The 16,739-nt window shown below is 36.0% G+C and overlaps 2 protein-coding genes across 6 annotated transcripts in view; both read left to right on the top strand.

Moving 5' to 3' along the window:
* Positions 1-4,329: 4,329 nt before the first annotated feature.
* LOC127985801 (E3 ubiquitin-protein ligase rififylin) lies at positions 4,330-11,677 on the top strand. Of its 3 annotated transcripts, XM_052587966.1 has the most exons (7): positions 4,338-4,497; positions 4,590-4,637; positions 5,275-5,450; positions 6,669-7,106; positions 7,191-7,401; positions 8,298-8,321; positions 8,419-11,677. In XM_052587966.1, the coding sequence occupies exons 4-7, from the start codon at positions 6,678-6,680 to the stop codon at positions 8,610-8,612; spliced, it is 858 nt and encodes a 285-aa protein (XP_052443926.1). In that variant the 5' UTR covers positions 4,338-4,497; positions 4,590-4,637; positions 5,275-5,450; positions 6,669-6,677; the 3' UTR covers positions 8,613-11,677. The 3 variants fall into 3 exon arrangements, with proteins under 3 accessions (XP_052443927.1, XP_052443925.1, XP_052443926.1); XM_052587967.1 differs by lacking the exon at positions 4,590-4,637 and having other exon boundaries at positions 4,330-4,497; positions 8,428-11,677; XM_052587965.1 differs by lacking the exon at positions 4,590-4,637 and having other exon boundaries at positions 4,330-4,497.
* A 394-nt stretch (positions 11,678-12,071) lies between these two features.
* The window catches only part of LOC127985798 (dixin-A), a 30,910-nt gene continuing 26,242 nt past the window's right edge, over positions 12,072-16,739 (top strand). Inside the window, exon 1 of one of the 3 annotated variants that reach the window (XM_052587963.1) lies at positions 12,072-12,119. In XM_052587963.1, coding sequence (XP_052443923.1) covers positions 12,087-12,119 — 33 coding nt within the window. In that variant the 5' untranslated portion in view covers positions 12,072-12,086. Of the gene's footprint in view, positions 12,120-13,724; positions 14,272-16,739 lie in introns of those variants that run through there. The other 2 variants (XM_052587961.1, XM_052587962.1) reach the window with 2 other exon arrangements.

Raw genomic sequence — 16,739 nt, 5'->3', positions numbered from 1 at the left:
TTATGTTGTTATTGGGCCGATCATTTAAAGGAGCATAGTCTGCATACAGTGTTTACACAAAAATCTGGACTTTAGAAAATCCTGTAGGCCTACACTGTAAAGGGATAAAGGCTCCAGACATATAATTAGTCTAATAAAAGCAGATTTATTTTATATATATATATATATATTTGCATGCCCCCCCCCCCCAGACCGTTTGTGAATGGTCATGTAATATTATTTACGTCAGAAAAATCTATAAGTTATGGGGAGCCCATATCCTCCCCATAACTTATAGATTTTTCTGACGTAAATAATATTACACGACCATTCACAAACGGTTTTAATTATGGTATAAATGTGTTTTCATTTCCATTTTCACCCTAACTTATGCAATAACATAATTTTATTGTCATAATTTTGACTTTATTCTTGAAATATTATGACGTTAATCTTATTTAGTTATTTTTTCTGAATGGCACTAAAATGCCGCTGTAGGCTGTTTGTAATTAATGCAAACACAATCTTGGCACAGCCAATTATTTTGTTTTAAAGTAGTAATTTATATCATTCTATAAATATATTTATCATGTCAGTGAGGTAAGTATTTGCTGAGTTTCGATTCTGCATTTGTGAGGCATTTCTGCTCAAGACTGTGACTGCAGAAAGCCACCCTGTGTTGTTTATTTTCTTTATTTTACTAAAGCGCAATGCTTTGTTCATATTGTGAGCGCACACAAATAAAAGTAGATACTTTGCAGTTCCAAATGATGTATACTCTTACCTCTATGAGGACAAATTATGGCATATTTTAAGTTCCAAAAAAACAAAGTTTTTATTTGAACATTTACATTAGATACCTCAACATGCTATTAAACTGTTTGTCAAGTTGTCATTTAAAATCCAGACATCATTGGTAATATTATAGTTTTAGTGATTATGCAAACAAAAAGTCATTTTATTTGTTGTTTGTTGATTTTTAAATATAAAACTTGAAGTGATTTATGTGTCTGTACTTTTTGAACATCTCCAGCACATTTGAACAATACTGATAACCCTGATTATTTTGGTCACTATAATAGTGATAAGAAATGTTCATACTGTTAGATCCCTAATGTACAAAGCTTTCAAAAGAAACATCCAGAATATATGAATAACTCCATTGGGACAAAAATGTCAGATAGAACCTTATTATTCCAAAGCAATGAAACATAAAACGTTCCAGTCATGCTTCTCAATTAACTTAATAAAGAAATGAAATGAAACAAAACAAAATATATCCACTTTGCCATTAAAAAACAAAACTGAACTATTTTTATGGCTGCAACAGCAGCTGTGTAAAGGGGAAGAGAGAGAGAGAGAAAGAGAGCGATTTGATTTACGAAAAAAACTTTATTACAAAATATCCAGCCAATCAAGCAAAAAAAATAACAGAAAATTAAGCCAAAATTGGGGCAAAGACCAAGTTGTTTTCAAAAACCTCACACAATGTTCCAACATAGCACCAAATCAAGTCGAAAGAAAGATCATGCATAGCTTTGAAATAACAAAAGTCATTGAGAATTAATTTTACTGATTTGAAAAAAAAAACTGCCAATAAACTATAACTCGTTTAATTCAATGTTGTTTCCTATTACCACATATCCATTTTAGCTCGACCTAATAAAAAAATCTAAAGTTGACATTTAATTAATTTTCTCTGAACATATTTAAAACCACAAATAAAAACCCTAATAGAAAACGTCTCACCAAAACAAAAAAAATAAATTCTGTAAAACAGTAAACAAAGGCTCAAGTCTAGAACATTGCATACATGCGTGAAATTCATTTCACTCTGCAGACAGAAGTGCCATCATGACCAACGTCAGGATTTAAAACTGAGATAAAGGCAAATGGACCATGTTTAATTCTCCACGAAAGATCCCCAAGTTAGTTAATGGTGACAATGCTCTCCATTCAGGGTACTTGACCTCTTCCAACTGTAAAATATTACGCCAGGGAGTATCCACACTATTATTTAAAAACATTTTGTTTAAAGATTTAACACACATTTTATAGCTTTATTTTCCAGAAGCTGGCTCCAGGCTAATTAGTGTCATTCTTCACTGCAAGAAAACACCTTTACAATCTTCTAAACTGGGAGATAATGACAAAACATGAAATGGATCATCACTGTTTGGATCAATTTGCTCCTCATAATAGTCCTCCAGTAACTTGATTTCATCTGCTGTGAGAGCAGCTCTGCATTGCTCAAGAAGTTTATTGACTGTACATTTTAAATGAAGGCCTATATGTCCAGCAACTAAGTCAACATTTTTGAAGTCTTTTCCATCTGACTGTAATAGGCACCCAAGAGTTGTTATTTTAGAAAAGAGAAGAATTCCACTGAGTGCAGGGAAAGGGCCCTCAAGAGATATGTCCATGCGTGAACCATAAAGAACTTATTCCACAGGGGCTTTGCACCGTGAACAAAGTCCACACCCTAAAAAATTACGGAAAAAAAATTGGAAGCTTGTAAAACGCCATCTTTTTAGGATTCATCTAGAACAAAGGCTTGTCCATACCTAGTCACGCAGGTTCAGATCGGACTCGGGTGGAGAATTCTGATAAGCTGTCGGACAAGGGCCGGGCCCCTGAAGGGCTCTATATTCGTTCCTTTGTTTCACTTAAAAATTCCCCCTTGGCTCGGCGGGCCCCCAATCTGCCCGGGCCATATGCCCCACGCATACCCTGTATACGCTATGCCCCTGCCTGACATACTTGTTATTAATATTGAATGTTAGGCTTGTTAATATTTGATTTCAGATCAAAAGAGGAATTAAATGTAATCGTCTATGGTACCTCTAACCATGTCTTATAAACGTGTGGGGCACAATCCACTTGTTACACCCAACAGCCGCCTCAAACAGCATTTGCAGGGTAACCTGATTAACGAGTTAACCCAAATCAGCAGCCCTGCTGAAGGGCCATCACTGATGAGGGCTTCACCTCTGATCCCTGACCTCTCTAGATTAATCCAGTGTCATCTGGATACTGAACAGCTCCGGATCAATGGACATTAATGAAGAGCTAACCAACGTTTGGTAAACAGCGCACTCTTCTGGTGCAGAAGGAACAGTTTTTCCTAGTAGTTTGGCTATATGATAATGTTCAGTATACAGCATGACACCTTCAGATTATTCATATATCCTTTAATCTGTGTGTGGAAATGCAGGTAAATTGCATTGTCCTTGATGGGATTTTGCAGATATATATAAGAATAGGATTATCCATGTCTATGATAGATAGATAGATAGATAGATAGATAGATAGATAGATAGATAGATAGATAGATAGATAGATAGATAGATAGATAGATAGATAGATAGATAGAACTAATAAACACAGCAATAAATAAATAAATAAATCACATGTAAAGTTAGCTGGTTACTCATTATTAAATAAAGGCATGAATAAACATGAATCTGAATGCCATCTTTACTTCATTAAAAAAAAACAGAAGAAGAAGAAATTAAGGGTCAATTCCGAATGTAATGAATTCTGGAATAAATATTGTATATGAGAAACATTAACATTACTGTATGTCCATCCTTGTAGTTTTAGCCCAGTTGATGGCAGTATAACTCTGATGATCACTAAACAACAAGGGAGGAAGAAAAAACTATGTTGCCAGATCCCACTAGATAATAATCATTCTGCCTTGTTTGACCAATCTGCAGAGGGTTCCAGCCACAATCTAGAAAAATCGAGAGAAAATGAAATAACAGATTGTTTTGTGGCATTTCAAAATATTTTAAACTTGTATTACAATCCTTAAAGCACCTAAAAAATAACGAATTTAACCCTAAATTTACTTGCAATATTTATTAATTAATCTCCTTCAGTCTAATACTCTAATTTAATTTCTTTTAATTAGCTTTCAAATATAATAATTATTATAAATTTAGCTATATGTGTGTGTGTGTGTGTGTGTGTGTGTGTATACATATGTATATATATATATATGTGTGTGTGTGTGTGTGTGTGTGTGTGTGTGTGTGTGTATGTGTGTGTGTGTGTGTGTGTGCATGTATGTGCGTGTGTGTGTGTGTGTGTGTCGGTTTGTACGTACATACTTATATAGGCTATTCTTTTTAAAATGTATTCTGCTTTGATTTATCGTGGTATGTTTACAATGAGGAAGTGAAACTTTACAATGAGGTAAAATGCATTAATAACAATAGTTCAAATTAAAATATCATGGTATTTGAAGAGATTTAACAACGGTTTGATGAAATTCAATCATATTAAGCATACATGGCAACCCTGAAAGAAACCCTCGTTTAGGCAGACGCCGGCTTTTCTCGCGTGATTACACGTTCTGACGTCATACTTCTTTACGTTCGTCAAGGGAACTGCAAAGCGATTTCACCTATTTCTGTACAGAGCGTATTCGTTCATTTAGTATTTATCGTTCATGCGTCCCCGATTAAACACATATTTTATGGCTGTAATAGGACGTTGCAACGGATACTTTGGGTAAGATCTCATATGCATTTAGTTACCTTAATTATATTCTGCGAGAGACAGTCTATGGCTGTGTCTCAAAACCCAGTGTTCTGCCTATCTAGACAGCATTTTTGGACATCATAAGCGACCGACATAGCAAGGCAGTCTTGGTAAGCAGCTCTCTGGGTTCATGCATACATGTAAATGTCTTACTGCATCTCAATAATGCTCAATAAAACAATCGCAGTACTTAAAATGAAATAAAACAAAACAAATATTAGGTGAAAAACTCAAATAAAAAATAAAACTGAATTCAATAAAATGTATGTATGATAGATAGATAGATAGATAGATAGATAGATAGATAGATAGATAGATAGATAGATAGATAGATAGATAGACAACTTAGACTGAAATTCATATTAGAATTGAAAAAAAGCAAAATGTGAATACATTCTGTAATAAAATAGAACTAACATAACCATAAAGAGTGTAACAGATGTTATAGACTTTCTGATAAAAAGATGAAAAAAGATTGACTATAATATAATGAAGATTACACTGACTGTAGTTTATATTTGTCTGATTTGATCTGCAGTTATTTTATTATTTAGGATGCTTTATCGATATGAAGTGTTTCTTATATAAAACTTAATTTAATAGGGCACTTCTTCAAATCCTTTATCATAGAGTCATAGAGAGTTTTGTTTCCTTTTGGGAAATATTAATTAATAGCAAACACAAGCATACATTGACTCACAGAATAAACCTAATCTTAGATGAACTAATACTTTGTTGTATGAGCAGGATGGGTTGTGCAGACCTTATGTTATAGCTTGCTCTGTGTGGACATCACCGCCACCGTGGAAGAAAACGGCAGCTCATGGCACCAGGCCTACACAGACTCGGGCTCCAGCCCCCTCCCAGCACCACCCGAACACTTGTGCAAGGCCTGCGGAGGCCAGGTTGACAGTGTAAGAACGGTAAATCAGGTTACATTTACTACAGTTCTGCTGTTAAAGGGATAGTTCACCCCAAAATGAAAATTATGTCATTAATTGACATAATTGACATAAAATGGTCTAGCCCCGGCCTACTTTTCTGACCATATACAACAACATGTTCCATCTAGGTCTCTTAGGTCAGCAGATTGTATGCTCTTGGCTGTCCCTAGAGTAAGGTTGAAACATAGGGGAGATCGGGCTTTCTCAGTTGCGGCCCCTAAACTATGGAATAATTTACCGTTGTCTGTGAGGCTGGCCCCACCACTATCTGCTTTTAAATCTAGTCTTAAAACACATTTATTTTCCTTGGCATTACTTCAGTTTGAAAGCTGTCATTTTATTTTTGTTGTTGTTGATTTATGATGTGGGATGTACAGCACTTTGGTCAACTTCTGTTGTTTTAAATGTGCTCTTGAAAAAAACTTGACTTGACTTGATTAATTACTCATGTCGTTCCAACCCATAAGACCTTCGTTCTTCTTTGCAACACAAATTGAGATATTTTTGATGAAATCTAAGAGCTCTCTGACCGTGTATAGACAGCAATATAACTGCAATGTTTCCAGTCCTAGAAACGTAGCAAGGACATTGGCAAAATAGTCCATGTGACATCAGTGGCTCAACTTTTACGAAGCTATAGAATACTTTTTTTTGTGCTCTGCACAAAGTAAACAAAAATAATTTATTCAAAATTCTTCCCCCCGATTTACCGTTGTAGCTTCCACAATCTTGGAGAGAGCATGATGCGTGTGCGCGCTTTCCCCAAGAACGCAATCAGCGTTGTTTACGCTCAACATGCGCGTGTTTTCTCCTGAACGTTAACAACACTGATTATGGAAGACGGTAACTCGAGGAGAAGAATTGCTGAATAAATTATGTTTTTTTGCACACAAAACAATATTTTCGTAGCTTTGCAACACTCACACATGGACTGTTTTACCGATGCCCTTGCTACGTTTCTGGGACTGGGAAGATTTCAGTTGTGTTGCTATCTATGCAGGGTCAGAGAGCTCTTAGACTTCATCACAAATATCAAAACTGTGTTCCGAAGAAGTCTTGCGGGTGTGGAACAACATGAGGGTGAATTATTAATGACAGAATTTTCATTTTTGGGTAAACTAACCCTCTAAAGCAAAAATCCCAGAAAAAATCTAATTGGATTTGAGCGGTTTTGGCTGATTTCAATCTATTTCGTAGCATGTCTGCATGGACTGCAAAAACAGCTTCTGCAGCCGCTGCTCGGTGCAGATGGATGTCCGGCCGCGGATGTGCCACACCTGTCAGCGGCTCCACTGCACCTTCTTTGAACGGGCAGAGTTGATGAGGCTGAAGGTGAAGGACCTCCGTGACTATCTCCACCTGCACGAAACCCCCACACAGATGTGCCGAGAGAAGGAGGAGCTGGTGGAGCTGGTGCTGGCTCAACAAACTCCCAGGGGCAGCGGCAGTGCCGAATCCCGGTCACAGCCGGCTGCACCCTCCCATCCTCTCGCCGAATCTGAAGCCCTCACGGAGGAGGAGGACGACGATGACGACGAAGACGACGAAGAGGGTGAGGAGGAGGAAGAAGAAGACGGAGATAGAGGTGGAGAAGATGAAGAGGGCGAAGAAGATGATGAGGATGATGAGGAAGAGGTATGGATGAAGCATGCTGTGTTATTGTGTATAGCAGAAGCCTCTTGTCCAGATATAATCGTGTTTTATCTGCGCTTCACTTAGTCCACAGACAGTGAGGAGACGCTGGTGCTCAGCAGAAGAGCCTCTCTGTCTGACCTGAGCAGGGTGGAGGACATCGAAGGCCTCAGCGTGCGGCAGCTGAAGGAGATTCTGGCACGTAACTTGGTGAACTACCAGGGCTGCTGTGAGAAATGGGAACTAATGGAGAAGGTCACCCACCTCTTTAATGATCAGAAAGACTTTCACAACCTCGGTACGTCTTTCTACATGAACACTGTGAAACCACAACAACATAGTGGTAGTATTGCCTAGCACATAAAGACTTGGACTAGTAATGCAAAAATTGCAATTGCAATTGAAAATATTATTGTTTTTTTTAGCATGTGAGTTTTTTTTTTTCTTACAAAATATTCTTACAAAACAAAGTATTTAAATGTATAGCTAAAATGACAGCATAAGATTGGAATAAATGTTAGAATAATAAAAAAAAAAATCATCCTAGTTTATATACAATTCTGTTTTGAAGTCCAGTAAGATTTTTTTTATTATTATTGTTATTGCTGCTCAATACTTTTATTAACATTTAGCATTTGATCAAAATTGATAGTCAAGACGTTTACACTACCAGTCAAAAGATTTTTGACAGCAAGATTTTTATTTATTTTTTTATTTTTTTAGAATTCTCTTCTGCTCACCAAGCCGCCATTTATTTTATCCAAAATACAGCCAAAGCAATAATGTGAAATATTTTTACTATTCAAAATATTGAATAGTAAATATTGAAATAGAAAAAAATTGCTTTCTATTTATTATTTCTAAAGGATCATGTGACACCAAAGATTGGAATAATGATGCTAAAAATGTAGCATTGTCTTCACAGAAATAAATTACATTTGATAATGTATTTCATAGAAAGTATTTATTTTAAATAGTAAAAATATTTAACAAAATTACTGGTTAAAAAAAAAACAGGCTTGGTGAGCAGAGGAGGAATTGTAAAAAAAGAAAAGAAAAAGAAAAAGAAAAGAAAAATACAATTCTTATTCATCCCAACTTTTGAATGGTCGTGTAACTTAAATCATCATTGTGTATACTGTTGTTCTTCAATTTACTGTAATTGACGTTTTTGCCCTTTCTTTTTACTTTCAGTTTCAAATACAAAAACAGAAGCAGGTATGATTTATAAATACCATGGCAATTAGCCTCTATTTTAAAGTAAGACAATTATTGAATCTGTGACTGATAATTGAATCTGTCCCCACTCTTCCAGCTGATCCTGCTGATCCTGCTGAGCCCAGCGGCCAGGAGGAGAACCTGTGCAAGATCTGCATGGACTCTCCCATTGACTGCGTCCTGCTGGAGTGCGGCCACATGGTCACCTGCAGCAAATGTGGGCAACGCATGAACGAGTGTCCCATCTGCCGACAGTATGTAGTTCGAGCCGTGCACGTCTTCAGATCGTGAAATTCGAGTGCAAAGAGACAGACTGTCCCCTACAGTTTGCTGCTTTTTCACACACCAAGCAACATTTTCTCAACATTTTGTGATAATACTCCACCTTGCTGCTTAGCTTCTAAGTTTACATGATTAAATGTGCACTTATTTGATTTTTCATCACAACGGTGTTAACGTGTGGCTTTAAAGTTGTGTTTAATTTATTTGTTGACTTTCACACTTTTTTTTTGTTATTAGGATTTTTTCTTTATATCCATCCTACAACATTTGCATTACTATTAGAAAATATTGAATAAGCAAGCAAGGTTTAATGGATAATCTGCATGAATGATTAATGTTTATTAGAGGTTAAGACATTAATAAGTCTAAATGACATATAAAGAACACATTTAAATATGTGGAATAATCTTGGAAGTGTCTGGGATGTGTTAACAGGGTAAGATGGTTGACTTTAATTCACCAATTCTCATGTTGTTTCTGTGTTTAGGTCTTTACGATAATTCACCACTATAATGTGACCACTTCAGGGGTCAGTTCACTCTTGGTTAAAGATATAGTTAACCCAGAAATGAAAATTTGCTGACCCTTAGGCCATCCAAGATGTAGATGAGTTTGTTTCTTCATCAGAACCGATTTGGAGAAATTACATCACTTGCTCAGCAGTGGATCCTCTGGAGTGAGTAATGGGTGCCGTCAGAATGAGAGTGCAAACAGCTGATAAAAAAACATCTCAGTAATCCACATGGCCCCAGTTCATCAATGTTTTGTGAAAGTTACAAATTAATGAAAACTATCATTAATGTCTTTAACCTTGAACCATGGCTTCCTAATAAAATACAGTCCTCTATTTATCATATTGCTTTCTTCACTAAAATAAAGTCAACTTGTTTGAGTTTAGAATTTAGAGCAAACACCATTTACAAGCAAAATCAGTCCAACACGGCTCTAAACCAATACGTCAGTGGATTTGGATGTGAGGAGACACAAGAGGATGGACTGTTTCACTTGAGGAAGCTTTATTATGGATTAAAGACTCATGTTTTGACCAGAAGCAATGGTTTACAGTTAAAATGCCTTAATGATCTTTAAGTTGATTTCTTACGAACACACAACTTTTCTTCTCAAGATGTTAACTGAGCGACTCGAGTTGTGTTGTGAATCATTGTTATGTTTTTATCAGCTGTTTGAACTCTCATTCTGACGGCACCCATTCACTACACAGGATCCATTGGTGACCAAGTCATGTAATGACACATTTCTCCAAATTTGTTTCTATGATGAAACTAATTTATCCACATCTTGCATGGCCTGAGGATAAATACATTTTCAACAAATGTTCATTTTTGGGTGATCTATTCTTTTAAATTATAATGCACTCTACCAGTAGTGTGTGGGTGCTATTTCCAGGCTTTGTGCACTTAGAGATCAAACCATTCCACTGCCTCATGCTTTGGTCTTGACTCCATATCTTAGACAGAACCAGTACTTCCAAACTGCCAAGAAACCTTTTCTGGCTTGACTTTTTCTTCGGTACATTCTTTCTTTTATTACACTGGTGGCTAGTTCTCCACCGTTACTAGTATTACTTCCAAGTCTGTGTTAGTCACAAGGTGCTCATTACTGCCTACATTTATTGTTGTATGATAAAGTGTGTTAACCTAATAAAAAGTTGTCATGGAGTGATAATGCCAATCATAACTGTACATTTTTTTTTTTTCATAAAAAGAAATCTTGATTTTTAAACGTGAAGGCTCACACTTATGGAGGTACAATGTTTTAATTATTAAAAAAATATTATTCAAATTGCAAGTGTATGAATGTATCATAATTGTGGTTAAATAGGATCGTTTTCTTTTGAAATTTTCGTTATCTGGCTTAAAATATTTCAATCTTTTGGATTTTCTCACATACTGAAGACTTTTGACAGGATATGCAAGCTATTTTGATAGCTTTGTGTTTTATGTATTTGCATATTTATCAATCAAACAGCCACATGATAAAACCTAAAAGATCTCAGTTACTCACTGTATTTGTTTCACTGGCCATTGCAATGTCTAGTCAGTCCAAACCCAGCATGAACGTCCATAACCTCCCCACAATATATTAAAAAAGTTGATGATGAACAGGCGCATAACTAAAAAAAATGAAGCGATGGGTGTAAATTTCTGCTCGGTTCTTGCGGTGCTTGGAGCTTTAATTTTGTGCTTTAACAGCTCTAGTTAAAAAACAAATAAATGGGCAAAATGAGTTTTACATGTTAAGTCAAAATCAAAAAAGTTATGTTATTTATGTAATAGCAAAGGTGCCCAAATATGTGTGTGTATGTGCCAAGTGGAGTTATAGCCCTTGAAATATCAGTAGGATGTGTTGTGGTCTGAAGATTTAAATATCTACAGAAATTTAGTGAAAATAAATATAAACTAAATTCAATTAAAACTTACTGTAAAAGTGTGGGAAAATTTTTTTAGCATTATTTGTAAGCCAAAGTGTATTTGCAAATATATCTTCATTGAATTGCAGCAATGAGAAATTATGTGCAAAGAGAAAAAAAAAAGTAAACCATTGGATGTGTACCTAGACTTCTGAAAAAAATAATAAGAATATGAGGGGGGAATAAGTGCTCTGCATACATGAGCAAAGAAAAAGATTATTGAAAGGTGCTTCGAAATGCCTGAATGAACTTTTCCAGGTTTTGGATTTTGTATTGACTTTTGTGTATTGTTTTGTAAGTGGTTTGGTTTTGTTTGTTTTTAGATTCTTTGCGACTGTGACTTTATTTTGAACTGTATGAAATTGAATCGAATCAGCTGATAACTCAAAAGCTGTTCCGGATGTAATAAACATTTATCATATAAACTAGCATGTCAGATTGCCAATATTGTCTTTAATATGCAGTGAGCCTGATGTGCTAAATGCTGTTTTCATGTAAAACACAACATTGAAAGGTGATAAGGTTTATAATCATTGATACATTTATATATTTTTAGATTTTGTTACTCTATATGTTTTTGTGCAAATATTTTTTTTGTTTTGTTTGTTTTTTAGTATTAATAAACAAACCTACAACAGCCAAATATGTGTCGCTTGGGATTTATTTTAATAACTATTCGGTTTTGATTTAATAGTCCAGTTACTTAAAAGTAGTGTTTTCTGACCGCATTACAGTTTTGCAGCTTTTACAGCAGGGGGAGACACGGGCCAGTAATACAAAACTATAAACTAATCATACAACACAGGGTAAAGTTAGAATTTCATCTCGACAGTGATGATTCAAAACACTTGCACGATTTTTTTTTTCAGCCGCTTTGATGGCAAATCAGAAAAACTATTCCAACCACTTGCTGTTTAGCGCACGTGCTTCTGTTTCTGGTAACCATAGAAACTATGACCGGTGCGGATTCCGAAGTCTGCTGCTGTGATTTACTTTCTACTGCTGCAAATGTATAACTATATTTACATGAAGGTGGATTACCAAACTCACTAATGATATCGTCAAGAAAGCGGGAGAAACCTAATGTAGGTCGCTAAAATTTAAGAACTGATTTCTGGTAACGTTATGGATGCTAACGCTAGTTTTATCGTTGAGAGGCTCTTGAGAATGTTTACAAGCCCGATTGGCTTTACAAGTTACGAGTTTCAGTAAATTGTAATCATGTGGCGAAGTTCAGTCGGAGTCAACCGTTTAAGTAAACGCTGAAGTCTTGAAGTGTAAGTGATGAAAATCTATGGGAGAGGCTTGTATGCAGATTTTCCATCGTCAACTGGTTCGTAACATAATAAACAAACCAAAATTACTGAGACATTTAACACTTCGTAGATCAGAAGTATGCTGCATTCGCCTTCTGTGGAGAAATCTGGAAGTCTGCTGATCCACATAAAACCCACAGAAGTGGAAGACACGATGTAAAACTAGGATTTCAGCTTGACGTGCGATAGAAATGTGAATTAATGAAATAATTTGTGCTATATATGAGCCCCACTGTGCATTTTTATGAAGTCTCTGAAGATTTTAATTGTAACTGATTATTCAGATGAGCCACTGTTAAATATCTTAGAAAAAGTAAACTATAAATTACATTTTGCACAACAAAAGAAATAACTAAAATCTTACCAGTAGACTTGGTATAGCTCATTTAACTGTCTACAAATTCAAGTAATTAAATAAAAAATAGCCATGTATGAGTTATATTTTTATATTCATTGCACAAGCAACTTTTCTGGATATCAGTAGGCCTTAAATATGCTATTCAGTTGCAGTAACCTAACACTGTTTTTCGTTCCTTAAAGAATTAGTGAGCCAGTGATTCAATGGACAATTTACATTGACACTTTCCCTGCGTCCAGGGAAAAACATGTGCATACTATCCAGACTATATGCCCTAAATAATATTGAAAATTACTAATATCACATTGAATTAAGGATGGATATTATGCACATTGGGACTCGGGCTTTTTTCGTTTCTAATTGAATCAGCCGTTTTGAACGAATCGTTTTATTTGAACGATTCAATTCATCATTTATCAAAACGGGCTTGCTGCCACCTCCTGTTGGTCACATAGAAAGTAAAGGAAGGTTGGTCATCATTATTTATCCATGACAGGCCTAAACCAGCCAAGGTCTCAGCACAAAAGCACATTTAGCAAAATATTAATTAGCAATATTGACCAAAATTCCTACATTTCAGGCCCAATAAGGGGAAAAAAAGCTTTTAAATAATAGTTCATTTAATAAGGCAAATTTTTCATTAAATAAAAACCTTTTTTTAAAATTAAACAAATTTTGTAATCATGTAAAATTAGCTACAGGACCCACATTTAGAACCATGTTTCCCCCCTCTGCAGTTCTTACAGCAGGGGGAGACAGACATTTGATTAAAATTAAATAAATGGATAAAATAAGATGAAATATGCCGTATTTGTAGAGAGAGCCTTTTATCTCTATAGTAATGGTTCTGTAACTCAGTTTAACTATATATATAAAAAAGATAATTGTTATAAGTTTGTTTTATATAAAACAGTGAGGCAGAAGCAGGAAGCATGAGGCAGGCAGGAAGGATGTGGTCTAATGGGGCTGAACACAATGAAGCCAGAGTAGACTGCGTACAGAATTTCTGATTTCACATCATGATTTTTACACATTGTGGTGTGGTGTTGGGTTTAAACTAGGAGGGGCTGCAGGGTGGCGATCCAGGCTAGAGCACCTCTTCTGTGCTTCGCGTTCAAGAGGTTTAATTCAATTTAAAATTAGTCATTTCAGTCAGAACAGGTATAATGTGCATTTCTCGATCAAGACCAGTGTACTTTACATCGCAGAGGCTAGAGACAGAAAGCAGCCGACATGAACTCAAGCGTCGCCATAACGACCGCGGAGCCGCTGCTGCGGACGCATGCGCATTAGCTCTCTCCCCATCCGCGTCCACATCGTATCCTGTTTCAGGTCTAGCGAGCTAACGGGTGGCACATATGGCCATCGCCGTGAGTGATGTAGTTTCTGTAGTTTCCTTTGTTTACCTCAGTTCCTCCGATATGCGGTCAAAACACTCTCACTGAGTAAGGACGTTAACATTTTCCACTCGCGCTCCCCTCACCCTGATGAGAAGTCGGAAGAATGATCGCATCCCTGTCTAAAGGAAATCTGCTTGACGTGCTGCAGGAGGGTCCTACTGAGGTACTGAACTCCTAAACCCTCACACGTGCATTCTGCGTTTCATTGGCTTATTTAGGTTCTGTTAAGTTCAGACTCACTAAAAAGTTAAAAGCGGTAGCTGTCGCAACTTATGAAGCGTTTTATTACGCAAGAAACTCCGAAGAGGGCGACGGCATTGTATTGTTTGCACCGTCTGTGAGTAGTGACTGTAGAACAACAGATACCAGGCTCTTTTGAATGTAACTTAGTATTTCATGCACTAGAACAAAGTATGTTTACAGTCATTGACCGGTGATATTTAATAGAACACATGCAAACTAAAATCCTCGTGCCATATGCGCAAAAACAGAGAGAAGGATTGTCCTGGCAGCTAATAAACAATGGAAGACACAATCCTATTAATCCTGAATTTACAGAGACTGTTTAATGCCACACATGCATAAATAGGTATATTATGTGGCGTGTGAATGCATTTATATGGATATTACAGTTGCAGAAATAATGTTTTTAAAGCAGCTGATTGAAACTGGTTGATTGGTTGACAACATTATTAATTAAGACCAGTAAACAATAAATTATGCCATAGATACCATGGTTTACTCAATAAACGTGGTAATTTCAGTAGTTTGTTAGTAGTAATGCCAGTGAAAGTCTATAAGTCTTAACAGCTGTTAAGCAATGGAAGACATTCCTATTCATCCTGCATTTATCGACTGTTTCATGCCACACAGATATAAATGGGTATTATTTATGATATGAATGCATTTACAGATGAATTACAATTGCAGAAATATTGTGTTGAAAATAGTGCTTTTGAATTATATGTAGAAAACATGAAATCCTGAATACTGAAACAGGAAGTGATAAAAAGAAGCCATAAATAATGCAATATTTACTCCAAAATTTGCACAATAAAAATTATAATTTCAGTTGAGACAGTCGGCTATTGTGCTGTACATGTAGTCAGCTCTCTACTTGTGTTACTTTGATATATTTTACAAATAGCAGTGTAGTGCTGCTCTACTTTATATTTTCATTGGAATAACATGATAGTCTTTTAACTGAAGTTATACCTTCTATATAAGTGTTAAAGTAATTTTAACCCGTGGAGATTCCTATATCATGCTTTAAAAATGGTGTTAAGTGTGGGAGGAGGTGTTAAGCATATTATACCATTTCTGTAATCATCAGACATTCCCTACTGATGTTACCTTAGACTGAGTGCTTCTACATCTGCCTGCCCTCAGACTGTAACCATTAAACCGTCAAGCGCTGTTCTCAAACCATCATTGATTTTTTGTTATGAATCCCAGCTGTCTCCACAGATATTTCAGGTCCACCAATATAAAGTGGGATTACAGCAGAACAGCAGGCTCCGGTGATGGAGATGTATCCTTCTGTTGGTTCACTGTGGGAACAGATAGCTCATTTGTACAGCTGGTTGCACATGACTTTTGCTACCTTCAAGTTGTACAGCATGGTCAGCATCTTACAGTGCATCTGTGCTGAAAGTTCTTAGTGTCAGCTGTTCTCACTGGGAAGCCTGTCACTCTGGACCATTGTTAGATTGAAGTGAGACAGATATGCTTCAGACAGAGCTTGCATTGTGTTCGTCAGCCCACCATGTGGCAAATCAATAAATGCTACTGTGCATTGGTCCTCGTGAAAAACATGCAGAGCTCATTTTGTTTTCTTTTATTTTGGTGTGCATGTGTTGTACTTGACTGTTCACGTGTTGGCATGTGATGGGAACTACACATTGGTTGGGAGGTGGAGGCCGAGGAAAGGTTTATCCACAGTCTTCCAGATTAATAGGAGATGTTTTGTCAAGGTGTGACACATGATGTCATAAATGACTGTTCAGTTTCTTTCAAAGTTTTGGGGTCGGTGTGGTTTTTAAATGTTTTTCGAAAGAAGTCTGAGAAGTTTGATGCTCAAGAAACATGCTTTTCATTATACATTTTTAAAGACTCTTGTGCAGCTTAATATTTTCGTGGAAGCTGTGATACATGATATATTTGATGAATAGAAAATTAATAGAAGAAAAATAACACTTTTATACCATTAAAAAAAGTCTTTATTGTTTTGATCAACTTCATGCATCCTTGCTGAGTAAAAAAGAATAAATCTTTCAAAAATCTTACTGAATAGTATGTATGTCATATATGAGAAACTTCAATTCTTGGCTTCATTTACTCCATAATTTAGATTTTCTTCCCCCAAAAAGAGACATTTTGAACTTCTATGCACTTTTTCATTATATTTCAATGAACAGGCATCATAAAATTGGTCCTTATGACTGCATTAAACTCCAAATTGAATATGATAATCTTGACATCTGACCTATACTGATTTGTTATGAAATAAATAGTGATCACCGATCAGTATTTTTTTTGGATCTTTTTTTTAATGAATCGGCTATTCTGGTTATGTCAAGTCAAGTCACTTTTATTTATATAAAGCTTTTTATAAAACAGATTGTGTCAAAG

This window comes from Carassius gibelio, chromosome B21 (genome assembly GCF_023724105.1).
Source record: "Carassius gibelio isolate Cgi1373 ecotype wild population from Czech Republic chromosome B21, carGib1.2-hapl.c, whole genome shotgun sequence".
Taxonomy (NCBI): Eukaryota; Metazoa; Chordata; class Actinopteri; order Cypriniformes; family Cyprinidae; genus Carassius; species Carassius gibelio.
The sequence above is the reverse complement of the archived record's forward strand: the minus strand, read 5'-3'. Positions and strand labels throughout refer to the sequence as shown.

What these genes read in the sequence shown, in the direction of transcription:
- LOC127985801 (XM_052587965.1), top strand. Translation starts at nt 6,678, where the DNA reads ATGGACTGCAAAAACAGCTTCTGCAGCCGCTGCTCGGTGCAGATGGAT. An exon ending in GAAAGACTTTCACAACCTCG is followed by an intron (nt 7,402 to 8,297) that starts GTACGTCTTTCT and finishes TTTTACTTTCAG; the next exon opens with TTTCAAATACAAAAACAGAA. An exon ending in AAATACAAAAACAGAAGCAG is followed by an intron (nt 8,322 to 8,418) that starts GTATGATTTATA and finishes CCACTCTTCCAG; the next exon opens with CTGATCCTGCTGATCCTGCT.